Source organism: Musa acuminata, chromosome BXJ1-11 (assembly GCF_036884655.1).
Source record: "Musa acuminata AAA Group cultivar baxijiao chromosome BXJ1-11, Cavendish_Baxijiao_AAA, whole genome shotgun sequence".
Taxonomy (NCBI): domain Eukaryota; kingdom Viridiplantae; phylum Streptophyta; class Magnoliopsida; order Zingiberales; family Musaceae; genus Musa; species Musa acuminata.
In genome coordinates this window covers 5,965,138-5,981,566 of record NC_088337.1, presented here as the reverse complement: position 1 = coordinate 5,981,566, position 16,429 = coordinate 5,965,138, and the positions used below count along the sequence as shown (strand labels likewise).

Below are 16,429 nucleotides of genomic sequence, written 5' to 3'. Positions count from 1 at the left end.
TAATTTATTGTTTACTATTTTACAATAAGCTTACTATTCATAAGCCCCCTCGTCGCTACGGACAATCACTTACTATCGACAATCTCCTTAGAAAAAATAATAAAAATATTATTTTATTATTTACTTTATACAATCATCTAAAAATTAATAAAATCTTCAACTTATATTTAATTTTAACAAACTATTTCAACTCCTTCCATACAAATATTTTTCTTCCCATTATTTATTTATTTTTCTCCTCTTAATCCTCGAAGTATCTTTTATCATTGATACAAAATAACAAAAAAAGATAGATAATCAATCAAAGGTGAAAAATATTTTTTTTTACGTTTGCTAGATCTATTTAATATTTTAGGATTTAGAATATCATATTACAAATCTGAAATATGATATTCCATGTGTTTTTGTAATAGCTTTTGGATGGATATCATATTTTGTACTTTTACATAAATGGATTTACGAAGTTTTCTCCAAGCATGTGGTTTTTGGGAGGAGATACATACAACCCCCTTGTCCAAAATGTGGTTATCGGCGTTCGACAACTTTCTGAGGGGAGGGGAATGCTTACAGTTGTCGTGTCGGCATGGTAATGCCAGCCAGTTAATTGCTAGCGGGCGCGGTGCACATTTATGTGCATGCCAATAGAATAGTATTCCATCGGTTGAGAACAGAACTAACAACGGTTCAGAAACTTTTCGCTATCAGTAAGCGTAACAAAATGATCTCAGGCTTGAATTCGTGCAAGAGTATCTTATATGCAGTTTAATATAACACTTGCAGAAGAATATTAGTCTAGAAAAAGATCGATAGCCAATAAGTTTAATTTTACATAAAATTGAGAGTAAGTATCAGACATCCGTTTGTTTTGCTACAATGCATAACACCAAAATCGACATTATTTGCGAAGAGGCAACTCATCAACCAACTCTGATATGGATCTCCAAATTGGCATTGTAAAGTTTTTGGAATGATAAGTCGACCAGGGTGACGTTTCTCTGTCTGTGGAAGGGAAGGGGAGGGGGGGGGGGGAAAGGAAATGCAACTCACCATCAGGAATATCCATATCACTGCACTGAAGACAACCAAAGACCACAAACTCTTTAAGACAACACCTGTGACAAGAAGATGAAGAAAAAACTGATATCCTAGTTTGATCTTTAACCTATAGAACCCACCTGCAAAGAGCTAACACTATAAGAATCCAAGAAACAAAAAACATAAATAAAATTATTTCGTAATAGTCAGAATATTAATTCTCTCATGCTTCAAACAGAAAATTTTCACATGACACTACAAGTTTAATTACAGTGGTTTGAACAACTACATACATTCTAAACAGGAAAACTGCACTTCTTTACCAGCAATTGCTAAGATAATAGTGTTCGGATTCTCAAAAGGAAACTTACACATGTAGTAGTCCTATTTATTAGCTTCTTATGATTCTCTATGATTTTGCTCACAGCTGTTTCTAGAATGTGTTTGGTGTTTTCCCCTGTGTAAGCATGTTAGGTTATATGTACCTTTTAAGAAGAACACTTCCTATACAATAGCTTGTTAGATTCTCCTTCACCAAACTCTTCCTAAGTCCAGAAAAAAATCAAAGATTTATTGCTGTTGCATGACTAGAGCAATAACCAACAAGATTGACCTTCTGCCCACCCTAACCAGCCTTACATGTTTTGAGGTAATTCCTTTTAACAGATGGAAAGAAGACAAATAACCAGCATTGGCTGCAAGCTGAACTTAATACTCCAAATTCCAAACTATTAGTAACCACATGCGAACAATATAACATAACCGGAAATTCTACCACCCCCAGAAAGATGCTAGAAATCATTCAACAAAATAAAAAAGTCATTGACTCATGCCCATGCTCATCTCATTAAATATAAACTGTAGGTGACCACCATATGTTTTGAGATGTTTCTGACGTGGCAAGCAAAAGCTAAACAGTGCAATTTAGGTGGTCACTATAATTGAGATACTACTGATCAGTAAAAGGTAATGGATATATAATACAACTTTGTTAACAAGATGAGTTTAAGAACTTTTGACGTTGCAAAATTAATATAAGACAAGCTAAACAAGTCCAGATAAACAATAGTGAGACAGTACTTTTTTGTTAACAAGATGAAATTGAGACAGACTAAAATAGTGAGACCCAAATGGCTACCCACGTTATACCCTACAATGAAGAATGCCGACTTGATGGGAAATTTCAAATTGTTCAGTGGACATTTCAAAAAACAAACAGGTTCTTCGCTTCTGTATCAATTGTACAAAAGACAGGTGCTTCTGTATCTGTTGTAAAAAAAAAGAAAACTGTGCCTTGATTAATTCATTACCTTGATACATCAAACACTCGTGGAATAACATCTTATTATAGACTGAGAACTTCTATCTGATCCAAATAATTACCTACTTGACAACATGCACATATGAGTTTCACAATTTCAAGCATTTCTATCAAAATCATAATCATTCATGACGTAATAATTCTTTCACAAGGACATAAAAATCATAATGGTCCAACCCTATGATCCATGAGAAGATAAATACATATAGTGCACCTAGAAAGAAGTTATGTTTGGTGTAATGAGCAAGTCTGATGTTGGGAGAGAGCAATTCCTAGTTGACCCATAAAAATTATAATCAGAGTTTAATAAGTATCCTACATGATGCCAAAGATTAAACATTGCATCAATGGATGTTGTCTTAGTATCACATAATTAACAGGTATAAGCCACATGTCTACTTCACATTTAGAAAAATTAAATTAAAAAATTAACAAGTACCAATGAACCACATCCAGTTAAAAGGGATCCAATCAATAAACCGAGCAAAGCTCTACTTATTTAAGGAACCTCAGCTGGACTCAAAACTCAGAGTTGAGCTCAAAAATGTGTTCAAGTAGTGCTGAGTAATTTAACATAACGAGCAATTTCCATCATGGAAAACATGAATACCACACTGGGTAGCTCATTATTGTAACATGACAATTACAAATGCTAGTTTAAGCAATGATAAATCAACTAAGAGCATTTGATGCTATAAAACAATTAATGTTTATTTAAACTACCGTTTGAGCCATCACTCCTTTAGTCCTGGTAGAATAATTGTCAAGCTTTTCAGAGTTTTTCCTTCTGTGGTGTGAAAAAATGAGGGAAAGCAAGATGTACAATGTTTTCATTGAAAAAGGGACAACCAGTGAATGGGACTTCCACTAATGCAGAGTCTGTGAAGGGCCCATGTACACAATCTTGTTCGTAATGATAGAGATTATCTTTATGACTAAAGCTATGCCCATTGTGGTGTGAGGAACATGCATTTTTCCTCGAAACAATCTTAACTCGTGCACATCCAATGCAAAACTTAACGTTAATAAATATTAGCAATCTTAAACAAAGAAGCATTCAGAGACTGGTATTTGTCTTCTCACCAATATATCATCTATCATTATAGCCTTAAATTCAATTTAATTCAACCACTTCATCAGAAATTGCAATTATTATAGAATATGCAAGAGTCCCTTATTGACCACCTGGTCAATAAGGGATCCCAAATCTTCAACAAAAAAAAAACCTGCAGGCTAGACCCTTGGACTAAATTTAACCTAATTCTTTTAGGAGTAAGCAGTCTAAGGATATGGTGAACCAGATAAGACAAAATGCAGAACATAAACTTATTGCACAACATTTTCTTAATCTTCTTTTTCTCTGCAGACATCAGCTGATTAGATTTTATTACATCAGATAATTGGATGAATTCAGTTATATCAGTTTCTCCTTTTGAGATTAAATTAGGCTTGATCTGGTTATTCACATAAACTTGGATGGACTTCCGCCTTAGCTTAGTCTTGTCTCAGTTTCACATGTATAACATCTACTCTAAGTGCTTCTGGCTAACAAAATCATGATGCACAAGGTGATTTAATGACTTCATATCTGAGTAGTTTTTCTTTTCTGAATTCGAGCTCTTTCTTGTTCTAGAGCCTCCCTTTTACGGGGTGGACTGCCAACATATCACTATCAGGATGAATCCTAAAAGAAATCATGTTGGTTCTCCAATAAGAACATCATGATAAAGTCTCACGTTATGACAACAATTTTGAATGCCTGCAATATCAGTAGTTTGGTTCTATAGGCTAAAAAATTTATTGTCTAATGACATCACCAATATTAGAAGCATCATTAAACTATAATAAAAGCTAAAATTCCATTGCATAAGAATAGAATGGCAATCAATATGCACATCAACATATATCTGAAGAGACATAATCTGGTCTCATACATCCCACTAACGATATTGTAAAGGCATAAATGAAAAACATTATAACAAATTATCATACAGAATAAAGTATTAGATAAATCAAATATCATGTCTTACACCGACATAAATGAGAGAAATACAAGATCAAGTCTAAAATCTCATAGACTTCAAACTTAATCCCAACAAATACATCACAAATCACCAAGATGGATAAAGCAGTAAGTTCATAGAGATGATTTATTCAATGACCCATCAGTGGATAATATAAATAAATCCAACCTAGAAAATTGACAAATAGAATAACAACTGGACCACTGTGTACAATCTAAAAGCCATCACTGACCTCCACTAGGAAGCATAGTGTGGCACTCGTGCAGCCATGCTTGTAACCTGGGCCTGCACAAGTGTAGCACGAACCTTGGCTGCCAACGCCCGGTGGAAGAACTGCTCCCTTGACAATGCCCTTATGTTTTTCAGATACGAGTCAAATGGTATTGCTCCCTCTTGCACAGCTTTGTCCAGCGCATAGATGGTGTCCTCAGTTGCCAGGTCGGCTGCCGTGCACTCTTGCATCTGCCTCGACAAGGCATCAACTGGCTCAAAGACATCATCCACATCAACCCCATCATGGCACCGCCGACACAGCCCCTCATTCTCTCTCGCCCACCCCTCAAGCAAATCCGTGTTCATGAGGACGAGTTGCAGCTGCTGCTCAAGGCCCTCCTTCTCCTCGACCATCTCACGGAGCCCGTGGGTAAGTTCCTCTTCACGCCGCCGTAGCTCGGCCTGGGTGGAGAAGAGGCCCTCCATCTCAGCCTCCTGAGCACGGCGCATTGCACCCATGTCCGTATGGACGGCATCCAAGATCTTGGCAACAGCGTTGCGGCGGAAGACCTCGGCGGGGTCCTCGGTGGGCCGCAAGTGTGGATAGGTCTGTGACGACGGGGGCGGGGGGAATCGTGAAGGGCTACCAACGCCAACGCCATACGGGGACGAGAAGGAGGAGGAGGGCAAGGGAGAAGGGGAGGGAGAGAGGGAGGGGGAAGGAGAAGTTGTAGCGTGGTTGGGGCGGGTGTACAGAGGGGGATCGAGGCCGAAGAGGTGAGAGAGCGATCGGACGAGGTCAACGAGGTTGGAGGCGGGGAAGACCCACGAGCGGAGGTAGGGGGCGGCATCCTCGCGGACGAGCCCGGAGGGATCTACGAGGGGGTGACCAGGCTTCACGAGCATGTCGCGGGTGGGGGTGAGGTAGACGGCAGGGGGGCGTCGGGGGTAGGACTCGAGGAGCCAAACGGAGGCCGGGAGGTGGTACACGGCGCCGCGGAAGGAGATCGGGATGGTTCCCTCCGCCTGAAGGAGATGGGCGGAACGGCCGTCGTTATGGGTGAAGGTGGCTGTGCGAGGGCGGAGGGAGGAGAAGGCCTCCGCCAGCGCCACCAGGTGCTGCCGTATATGCCACTTCACGTCCTCCGAGTAGGGCAGCGCCGCCGGGCCCCGCTGCGACAGGGCCGTCGTCAGGAACTGCTGCACGTGCTGGGCGGCCGCCGTCGCCGACGGAGGAGGATGAGGGGCCATCGCCAACGGGGTACTTCAGCCGATCGCGCCCTTTTCTTTTTCTTCCTTGGGAGGCGAGGGTTTCTCACGTTGGGGCGGTCGGTCGTCAATCGACTATTCCTCCCACGCTTGTTTCCTTTATTACTCCGGGAATTAGCGGATCGGATTGAAATAGTATCGGAATCCGAATCCTATCATAATTCCAACGTTGTTTTAAGATAGGCTGGCAATTGATCCAAGCCGTTCATCAACAACCCCTGTGCACTCGGTCGAGGCTTTACCAACTGAGTTTGTGCCTGAATAATCTAAAGGGCAAATTCGAAAAAACAAACTAAAGTTTCTTTTTTTTCCCCTTCAAACATCTTCAACTTTACTTTAAGACCACATAATATCCTTTCTTTAAAAAAAATAAAATTAATCTTAACCTCTATCCCGTCGATCATCACCTTTATCACTCGCTATATGTTACCCATCGACTTTGTACCTTCATTGTCCTTGTCATCATCATACAACCCGTAAAGACCCTCATTGCTACCACCATCCCTAGGGCGTTGTCGTAGAGCACTCTCACCTCACCCTTCTTTTACTCCCAAGAAAAGAAGATAATGTAAAAAAAATTTGGATGTAAAATATCCTTCCATAGATAATGTCTCTGCAGACTTTAGATCCAGCATTATTGCATGTCTCAAATTCATTTGCACTCCACCAGAATGAATGAAGAAAAGACCTGAAATGATCTGTCCTCAGTTCTTCAAGGATCCAAATCATGAAACCTCCCTAGTTCTCTTCTTCTTCAAAAGTTAAGATAGACTATGCATTAGACTTTCAAATGCCTGCACATTGAAGTCAGACCTTGATTAATTCCAGTCAAAAGACTAGACAAATAATATATTCTATACTTGTCAATAAGATACACTAGAACTCTTTTTGAGTTGAGCTAACTTTGATGACATTGTTGCAACAAAAGAATTGTTAACATTAATGTAACTCCTATTCCATATGAGATGCAGATCTAAAATCATTGTTTCTGTGCGCCGAAACTTCAATATGCCAGCAAATATGGAGGCATCTCAGCCGTTACCAAGTGTACACACAACAATATGCCATGTAAATGTATTATTACCTCGGAGGTTTGGGATTGGCTACCATGGAATGTTACAAGGTTGGATTCTCTCAATTTACTGCATCTTCAGACATTCTTTCCAGGTGGTGCACCGAAGATTCTTTCCATGTCAAAGAAAACTTCAATATTGTGACTGCTATAGCCAACTACCATTAGCCAAAAAAGCAGATTGGCAAGTTCAGGAGCACTTGTTTCAGTCACGGAAGTCTGAGGAAGGGAAGAATGATCAGTAACTTGATTATGAACAAGACAAATGCAAAAACAAAATACTAAGTCTAACAAATAAAGAGATACTGCTAAGTTTATCATGAAGACGAAACCTTGAAACATCATTGAGAAATGTTACACAAAAGTTAGATCATCTGACTACCACATGCCACCCGCTGTCCACCATCCACCAGTGTAACTCCGTGCAGCCTGCTCCCCTCCTCTTTTTCTCTGACACCTCCACCCCTCTTCTTCTGTGCTACCTCCTCACCTTCTTCCCCTTCTCCCCAACCTCCACCGCACCACTCCCCCCCCCCCCCAACATCCCCACTCTCCAAAATAGCCGAAATTGAAAATCTTGTCCCAACATCTCTAACAAATTAAGAACCTGTGCAATCTTTTCATATTTGCAGCAATATGAAACTTTTAACTCTTTTGCAAATTTAATTATGATAATACCCAAGAAAAGATAACAAAGAACATCCATTCAAGAAACCATGCCTCTCTCCAGCAGCACTTGCTCCGGGATTGACTACTAGTATGGTAAAATCCCACAAGGGCATATTACTAAAAATTTTCTGTTGCCTATATCCCAGCAGTCCGATCAATATGTCTACATAAGGATAGATAAACACGGGTTCTGTAGAGTGCAGGACATCTAAGGAAAAAGAAAGAAAAAAAAAAAATCCTCTTCTTCCCCTTTGGCAGTAACTGTTCAACTGAGGTCATTATCTACTTATCTCCAACCTAAACATCTGATCTCATCCACTCTACAATATAGTTGTGGTATATGTTAAGACTATCTACTTTCTTATTTAGAGTAATATTTAGAAAGTTATAGTCTTATAACAGGGATGCTTTTTGAGGATGTGAGATTAAATTTTTTACCCTTCAACTTCTATGATGGTATATGCCTGTTAAGTTTTTTTCTATTTAGAATTTTACGAGGCAAGGGATGAGAATCTATAAATAAAGACTACTATAAAGCTCTAAATCCATCAGATCAGATCAAATCAAATGATAACAAAGATTATAAATACTATCTCCTTTCAAATTTATAATCCTCATCTCTCATCTCTATTCTCTTACCCTCGCTTGTTCTTCTCCTCTGTTCTCTCTCATATCTCTCATTAAAAGTATTCATCTTTCCTTGACAAAAAAAGACATCAAATCCTATCATTTGGCCAAATTATAAAGCAGTCAAGTGCCAAAAATGTCAACAGAAAACCAGTTATAACAATAGTTGCAGTAAGGCTATTACATATGAGAACAAGATTAGTAGGAGAAAGTGTGTCCCTAATATCTATGCTCCTCATTCCCTTACAGAATACAATATTAATGAAATATCCTAAAGGTCTAGACGGTTGCACATAGATTCACTAGACCCAGCAGAGATGCAGATCATAATCTCCAGCTTAACCACTATCATTAACTTAATTATTTCAATGTGGTCATTAAAGAAATTAACCAATTTTAGATACAATGATAGTACACCTTTCACTTTTCCCCCAATCCTTACTACTGGATATGTAAGTCGATATTATGGATGTAGCTGCTTTTTAATTAAAAAGAATTCTATATCTCCCTACTATTAGAAAAACATATAATATCAGAGGTCAACAACAACCACCTCCACATTTTGTGAAGAGGAAAGGACACCTTGAGTCAAAAATACATTTTCTTGTCATTTCCAACAGAAAAAAAAAAGCACACCTTGACACTAATGTTCATGTGTTTCATTTTCTAATTTTAAATACTTCAGTCATCAACATGATACATATATAAGAAGGCTGCAAGTACAAAAGGTGGATAGGTAATCAACAATCAAAGTTAAACTTTCTTCAATGAAAATGGCAATTATCCCGCCCCTTTGGTCTAGTAGGCATCACAGTAGCTGCCCAACCCAACAACAATACACCAAGCACACTTAATGTCACTTATGATACATATGATTCTTGAGAAATACAGATGCCAAATTCTTAATTAAAGTCAAATCTTCATTGTAGCAATTAGATCCATTAGTTGCACATTATGCAATTTTGAAGTAGACAAAATTAGTAGCATCAAGAAGGTAGTCCTACCTTGGGTTCATAGTTTCATTAAATATGAATGTCGACTTGTATCATTTAGGTTTTGCATAACAAAATTGTTAAGTTACATTGAAGCAGAGAACCTCAAAGATGTTTTCCCCTTTAACCAACATAGCCAAAGTCATTCATTTGGCATCCTTCTTAAGAACATCAATTCTGCCAGAACCTATAGGCATTCTAGGAATCATAGAAAATATAAACAGTAATTGATTTCTATATCATGCATTTAAGAATCATGTTCATTATAAAAGTGCTTCGAAGAATTGAAAGCAATTAAACCTGACAACACCTTTTAAAGTCTGTCTCTCATGGATCGTCACAAAAAATAGTACTTTAGTAATAATTTTGGGAGGTCATGTCAATAAAATAAGATGGCATATATGAAAATAACAAGGTGGTTTCTGGATCATACTTGTTAGTTTGTGAACCTTCCACTAAGCAATCTTCAAGAAAGTTGTTGAAAATTTCTATGGTGTTCACACTTCATCTCAATCTAAAATAGATAGGCTAACTAGAAACAAATGATCAATGCTTCATGTTGTAATATTCAGAAAGGTTCAACATGAGTTTTACTTGGACCAGGACAAGGACAGCATTACTGTACGAATGAAGTTGGTGCAATGTTTAACCAGACAAGGGAGCATCCAAAGAGGTAGCACCTTTATAAGATAGCTACATTGAAATTCGAAGGCCAAAGAACAAATTAAAAAAAAAACACCATGATAGTTAGTATTCACTAAGACAAATTGTTCATTTCCATCTAAAGTTGATTTTCTCAAGTTAAATTACCATTAATTGCTCATATCGTAATTAAATGTATTATGTAATCGTTCATCACTATCATGGTTAGTAAGCAAGACGCAGGCAAAGATGCTTGTTTCTTCTAAGCACATATGACAATGGCCTTAATCCATCAAGGTGAAACAGGATTTGTAAAGCAGACAGAAGAAAGTGAGCTTCAAACGCCTTAAAAGAGAAGTTATGTCTAGATTTTATAGACAAGTGCCTTCAATTACTATATCATTTTTGTCATTGATGCATCTACATGACACCTAGGTATATTGCTGGGCAGAGCTACACCATAATTTATGACACATCTTAAGGTAATTACAAGCCAAAGTTAAGCTAGCTCATCTTCTGGAGTCCAGACCACAAATATTATACAACATAAAAATAGAAAAGATAGGCATTAAGATCCAAAATAGAACTCTGCTCCATGTAACTCTTATCATTAATTTATGAATGCTAAAAGTACAGTCTTCATTAGGAAAAAAAGGTACCTTGATAAGATGCTTTTATGCAAGTTCACAAGCCCAATAAACTAAGCAATGAAAGATGAACTACCTTTAAATTCTGGGGCTCTAGGGTCTTTAGATATTCCAAAAGTTCATTATGTCCATTTAACAACTTCCTTGCTACTTGCCGATTCAGTTCCTCGATTTCTGCTTCAAGATATTCTATGAATTTCACTGCATCCATTTTTTCAGGGCCAGTGATCTTGTTCCACCTAATAACTTCTCCAGCCACCTTTTTCTGTGTCCCAAGTGCAAAATCTGGAACCTCCTACACCATTCACGAGGCAAATTATACAACATTTACAATCAAATGATCCTGTAAAAGAAAATAAACCTGGGCAGTAGATAGGAGATTAGGAATGGATCTGAACAATATAAACTTTTGAAAACACAATTCTCCATTTGCTACAACCTTATCCCCTTTTTTCTTTCCAATTGCAGCCATTCTTCGAACAGCCGTTTCTAGAAATTTACTAACAAAGCTATTTATGCCTCAATTGTCCAGTATCATATAACTTGTGACTAAATGTTTCCTATTTAATTTGTAATTCTGCATCAACTACCACATAATTTAAAACACAAAAACAGAAAATTTCTTGCTTGAGGTCCAACCATCATCTGCAACTAGTTTGCAAAACAATAGCCCACAAGCAAACTAGCTATTACTTTTCTTGAAAAAAGCTTGATAAGAAAAGTGGTTATTTGTAGTAAATCACATCAGATAGAAATTTTAAAATACCCTCACTACCATGCTCCTTTTACCATTAATATCAACATGAGCATCTAAGTTGCAATATGATGATAGTTAGATAAAACTGATTACAGAAATAAGTCAAGAGTGTCACATCTCATATGGACAGATAAAATTGTTTGTTTTGCCAAATTAAAAAAAAAAGTCTCTAGTTCTTAAAAAAGATAATCATAAAAAAATTGAAGTTTCAAGTAGATATTATCACTAGTCACCAGAGGCATCAAAACCACACCCACCCCATCTTGATAGCAATGTCAGAGAGAACATACATTTTTTCTTCTGGATCAGGAAGGGCAATATGCTCCAGGCTTTGCTGCAACTCCAATCAGTATTGTGCATTCCCAAACATGTAACCAGTCATCATAACACTATACATGAGTTGTGCCAGGTTCTCCGCTACCTGATACCAGAACAAGGTGCACATTAAAATCCACAAGAAAAAAACAAAGTCATGACTGCAGAGTACTATTGAGATTATAAATATAATACAAATGCCATACTATTCATGCACTCATGTCTTTGTTACCAAAATGGATAAAAGATATTACAACAGGTAACATCCCGTAGTAACTGTCATTGCAAAGAATTGATGTGGAAGTGTTCCAATCATATTTGTCACAGTTTGACGCATGGCATCAACAACCTCAAGAGTAAAATTAGGAAAAAAAAATTAGTGTAACAATATGAGACCATGTAATATTCAATTTTCTAAAAATAAAGGGCCTATATGTAATTATAGATTTGTGAAGGAATAAAAGGTAAAACTATCAATTTTGGACATATGTCCAGCAAGACACTAATGTTAAGTTTTCAATTGACATCTGTCCAAGGACTGTACTGTAACTAGGAAATTGTTAAGAACTAAAATGTAAAATTACAACCATCTTCACCATAACATTAAATGCTGCCAAATTATTAGATGGTTTATAATCAACCCTAAAACCACTGGATGATTTCAAACTATGTTTATATGCTGTAACCAACTTACCCTCCATTTGTTATGTTGTTATTTTGAAATTAAAAATTTTATAAAATTATATGACAATAGATAATGATTGTTAATCATATTCTTATATGATTAACTTAAACTTTTGATATTAACCAATCGTTATTATATTTATTAAATACTAATAAATCTTATTTAATAATTTTTTATTATTATCTGAATTATGAACTTTCTATATTGGAATCGGTGTCTTAAAGTATTGCATGATATGTGCCCACATGATTACCGATATATACTATGGACATTGATCCTTACTATTAAGCAAGGTCTGCCGTACCGAAGTGTACCGCCCATACCGGGCGGTACGTACCGGTCCGACAGGTTACCGGTACGCGGACCGCCCAGTACCGCTACAGTGCTACAGTACTGTACCATTAAATTACCATTAGTACACTGGTACCGTATCATACCGAACTCGGGTCGAAACGTCGGTATGGTACGGTACAACGAACCTTGCTATTAAGTAAGTAGGTCAGTTCCCTTAAGAGATTTAGCATATCATCAAACGTTAAGCAAGTAGGTTAGTTCCCTTAAGAGATTTGGCAGATCATCAAACGTGACAGCTAATGGTCTCCCGCTCGAGATAGGGGAGACATGTCTCCACTTATGGCTAAGAGGCGCCACTCCAATGGGAGTGTTGTATGGACCCTTTTCATTGTTGTTGAAAAGCTATCCATCCCGAGAGTTCGGGTGTTCTAATGAGCCATCGATTAACATGTAATATGTTGGCACTTGATAATTATCAATGTTGCAAGTTATTATTATTTTATTATTCCTTAATGATTGACTGGTTTAATCCTTTGATTTATTATTCATTTAGTACACCGGTTGTCACTGTTCTTATATTTTATGCCTACTCAGCAATTGTTGCTGAGTTATGTAATTTTTTTAAATATTTCAGAGCCTTAAGTTCCTAAAGGATTTCAAGAAAATAAGGAGATACTCTGCTCTTACAAATAGATAGAATTTTGCTTTATATGTATATAACAGAAACAATATAACCTTCTGATGTAATATATTTAATGTATACGACTGTCATACTGGTTTGTTGTCACAATCGGTGCATTTCTGGTGACAGATGCACTTGGGATGTGACACTTCAAATAGGCATAAATTCTTATTTTAAATTCTGCTTATCATAAAAGTCGAAATGAAATATAGGCACCAACCAAAATTTTTCAGAACAAGTTACACATGAATCTGATGGTTTCCTATTTTATCTTAAAAGAAATTTCATACTTACAAAATATAGGATGAAAAGTTATCTGTTGTGGTGACCTTTTCATGAATAACTCCATAAAATATGGCTGAACATTTCTTACATATTCCAAAAGAATATCTCTCCTGTTCTTGGGCTGAGAATATTAAAAAACCAGAAATAAGCAAGCTACCCTTAAGTGTACATGTAATATATCCACATGATCACTCTCCGACATCATAATTAATACACCATCATATAAAGAAACATGTGTCTAATAGCATAATCTCTGGATCACGATATACAATTTCGAATAATATCGTCCGGTACGGGCGGTATGTACCGGTACACGAACCGTCCGTTACCGGACAAAACGATATATATATATATATAAACAAGACGACGTCGCCCCTCATGGGAGAAGGAAAAGGCGACGTTACCTTTTATAAAAAAATATATATAAATATATATATAATCTTATATATATATATATATATATATATATATATATATATATATATATATATATATTAATTTTTATATATATATAAACGAGGTGATGTCGCCCCGCTTGGGAGAAGAGAGAGGCGACATCACCGAATATATATATATATATAAAAGGCGACGTCACCTTTTATAAATGAGGTGATGTCGCCTCGTTTATATATATATATATATATTAATAAATATATATATAAAAGATTATATATATATTTATATATTTTTTTATAAAAGGCGACGTCGCATCGCCTCGACGACGTCGCCTTTTCCTTCTCCCACGCGGGGCGATGTCGCAGAGGCGACTCGACATCGCCTTTTTCGATGACGTCGCCTTTTATAAGAATATATACATATATACATGTATATATATATATATACATGTATATGTATATATATGTACATGTATATGTATATATATGTACATGTATATATAAATGACGTCGCCTGGCGTGGGAGAAGGAAAAGGCGACATCGTTGAGGCGACGCGACGTCACCTTTTATAAATATATATATATATATATACTGAACGGTATACAATTTCGTACCATACCGAGCGAACGTCGAAACTCTGGTACGGTACGAAATTGCATACCTTGCTCTGGATAACACATATATAGCTCTAAAAAATCTCATGAATTTTCAGAATATTTAGACAAACATAAAACTAACAACTACAAAAAGAAGAAAATTTTAGACGGAACAGTTTGTAGTATGTTGCTGCAAAACAACACCGCAGCAGACAAGCTGATAGACAAAAATCAGATCACCCAAGTTTCAAGTTTGGTTGACCAAAAGACTAAACCAATATACATTCCATGGACATAGCACCCAAAAAGCTGGTGAATGGTTTCAAAAAGAAATGATCCAGAGAACTCTTTTGAATTTCCAAAAGAATATGATGAAAAATTAAGCTCCCCTACTTTTCCTTAAATCTGAAATGCTATTCTCCAAATTTTCTTGTTTCCTCACCAAACAAAGATGGGGGAATTTGATTTTCCAAACGATAACAGTTCTCCATGAAGTTCTGATAGGGGTCTTTATACTAGTTCAAACCAAACCGTTAAACGTCGAACCGAACAATTTTTTTGGTTCGGTTGGTTAAAGTAAGATAGTCCGAACCGGAACCAATTCAGATCATCCTAACCGAACCAAGTCAAAACCAATTAATCCGATTCGTTTAACTGATTTATAATTTAAGTAATTCAAAAATATATATTGTTTTAAATGAACCGATTCAGTTCAATTGAACCGAACCGGAATATTGGTCCAATTGAACGACACAATAATATCTATGAAATTGAGCCCACATTATTTTTAAAATTGGGCATTTGGATCGGCTTGATTAATCGGTTTGAACCGATTAAAGGCTGAGGGCAATGAAGTTAATCAGATTGATATCTTTTAAATTAAAATCGATTTGAACCAATTAACGAAACTAAAGAAGGGTATCCTCAAACTGGAACCATTTATAGCCTTCAAAATCGAACCATTGGTAAATCAATTCAGACAGAACCAATTTTGAACCAGTTTGATTCAGACTCGATTAGGTTCAGTTCGGTTTTCCAATTCAATTTGAATACCCCTACGCTCAGGTACAAAACATATCGTAAATTAAAACTTTCTTTATTAATCAAACATGCCCAAAAATCTTGAAGTGTACACACATCGACAGCACAAGTACCTCCAAGATAAACAACCAACAGAAATGTTAATCTACCTAGGGAAAACTCCTGACCCCATCACGAATAGTACAAGAGTCACCTCAAGAATCAAAAGTTTCCGATTCATAAACAAAGAGTTCGACCAAAAGGCGAGAAGAAGCAAAAGAAAGGTACCAGATTGCCATTCTGGGGCTTGGGATCACCGTCGGAAGCAACGGTATCGGAATCTTGGGTCCGCACGAGGCATCTGCTCCTCCGCCGCGGGGAATTGCGAGGGAGAGCGGAAGAAGAGGGGGAGGCGAGAGAGAGGAGAAGAGGCGGGGCGAAGCGAGGCAGAGGCGGCGAGAGGCTTCGACGCAAGGAGTGAAGACATGAGAACTCCCATTGTCACATCCCAAATTTATAAAAAAATAATAAATCAGTAATTTATTATCGATAATTTACTTAATAAACTTCCTCCTTCTATTTTCATTCGTCTTTGAATTCAAATCATTAATTTTACAATAGTAGATATTGTATTAGTTAGAAAAATAACATCTTCTTCACTGAGTGACAAGTCTCTTCCACCCAAGCTTCAGATCTATTACACAATAGTAGATTACTCTGAAAATAAATATAAAATAAAAACATATCAGCAACCACACATGTTGGTACGAATCTCAAAAAAATCATAAAAATAATCTTCAATATTCATGAAATATAAACAAATATCAATATTTCAATATAAAAATATATCTATTCATCATAAAACTTATGAATCAGAAAATTGATGAT

At 36.8% G+C, this 16,429-nt stretch overlaps 1 protein-coding gene across 5 annotated transcripts; it reads right to left on the bottom strand.

Annotated features, from left to right (window-relative positions):
• Positions 1 to 727: 727 nt before the first annotated feature.
• LOC103970929 (protein ELC-like) lies at positions 728 to 16,005 on the bottom strand. Of its 5 annotated transcripts, none has more exons than XM_065089466.1 (6): positions 15,830 to 16,005; positions 11,559 to 11,689; positions 10,588 to 10,806; positions 6,947 to 7,153; positions 4,613 to 6,656; positions 728 to 1,175 (listed from the first exon to the last, which is right to left on the bottom strand). In XM_065089466.1, the coding sequence occupies exon 5, from the start codon at positions 5,842 to 5,844 to the stop codon at positions 4,618 to 4,620; it is 1,227 nt and encodes a 408-aa protein (XP_064945538.1). In that variant the 5' UTR covers positions 5,845 to 6,656; positions 6,947 to 7,153; positions 10,588 to 10,806; positions 11,559 to 11,689; positions 15,830 to 16,005; the 3' UTR covers positions 728 to 1,175; positions 4,613 to 4,617. The 5 variants fall into 5 exon arrangements, with proteins under 5 accessions (XP_064945538.1, XP_064945539.1, XP_064945540.1 ...); XM_065089467.1 differs by having other exon boundaries at positions 728 to 1,112; XM_065089468.1 differs by having other exon boundaries at positions 728 to 1,072.
• Between the last annotated feature and the right edge of the window lie 424 nt (positions 16,006 to 16,429).

Bases quoted from the DNA above. Each gene is read 5' to 3' on its own strand.
- LOC103970929 (XM_065089466.1), bottom strand. From the start codon at position 5,844: ATGGCCCCTCATCCTCCTCCGTCGGCGACGGCGGCCGCCCAGCACGTG.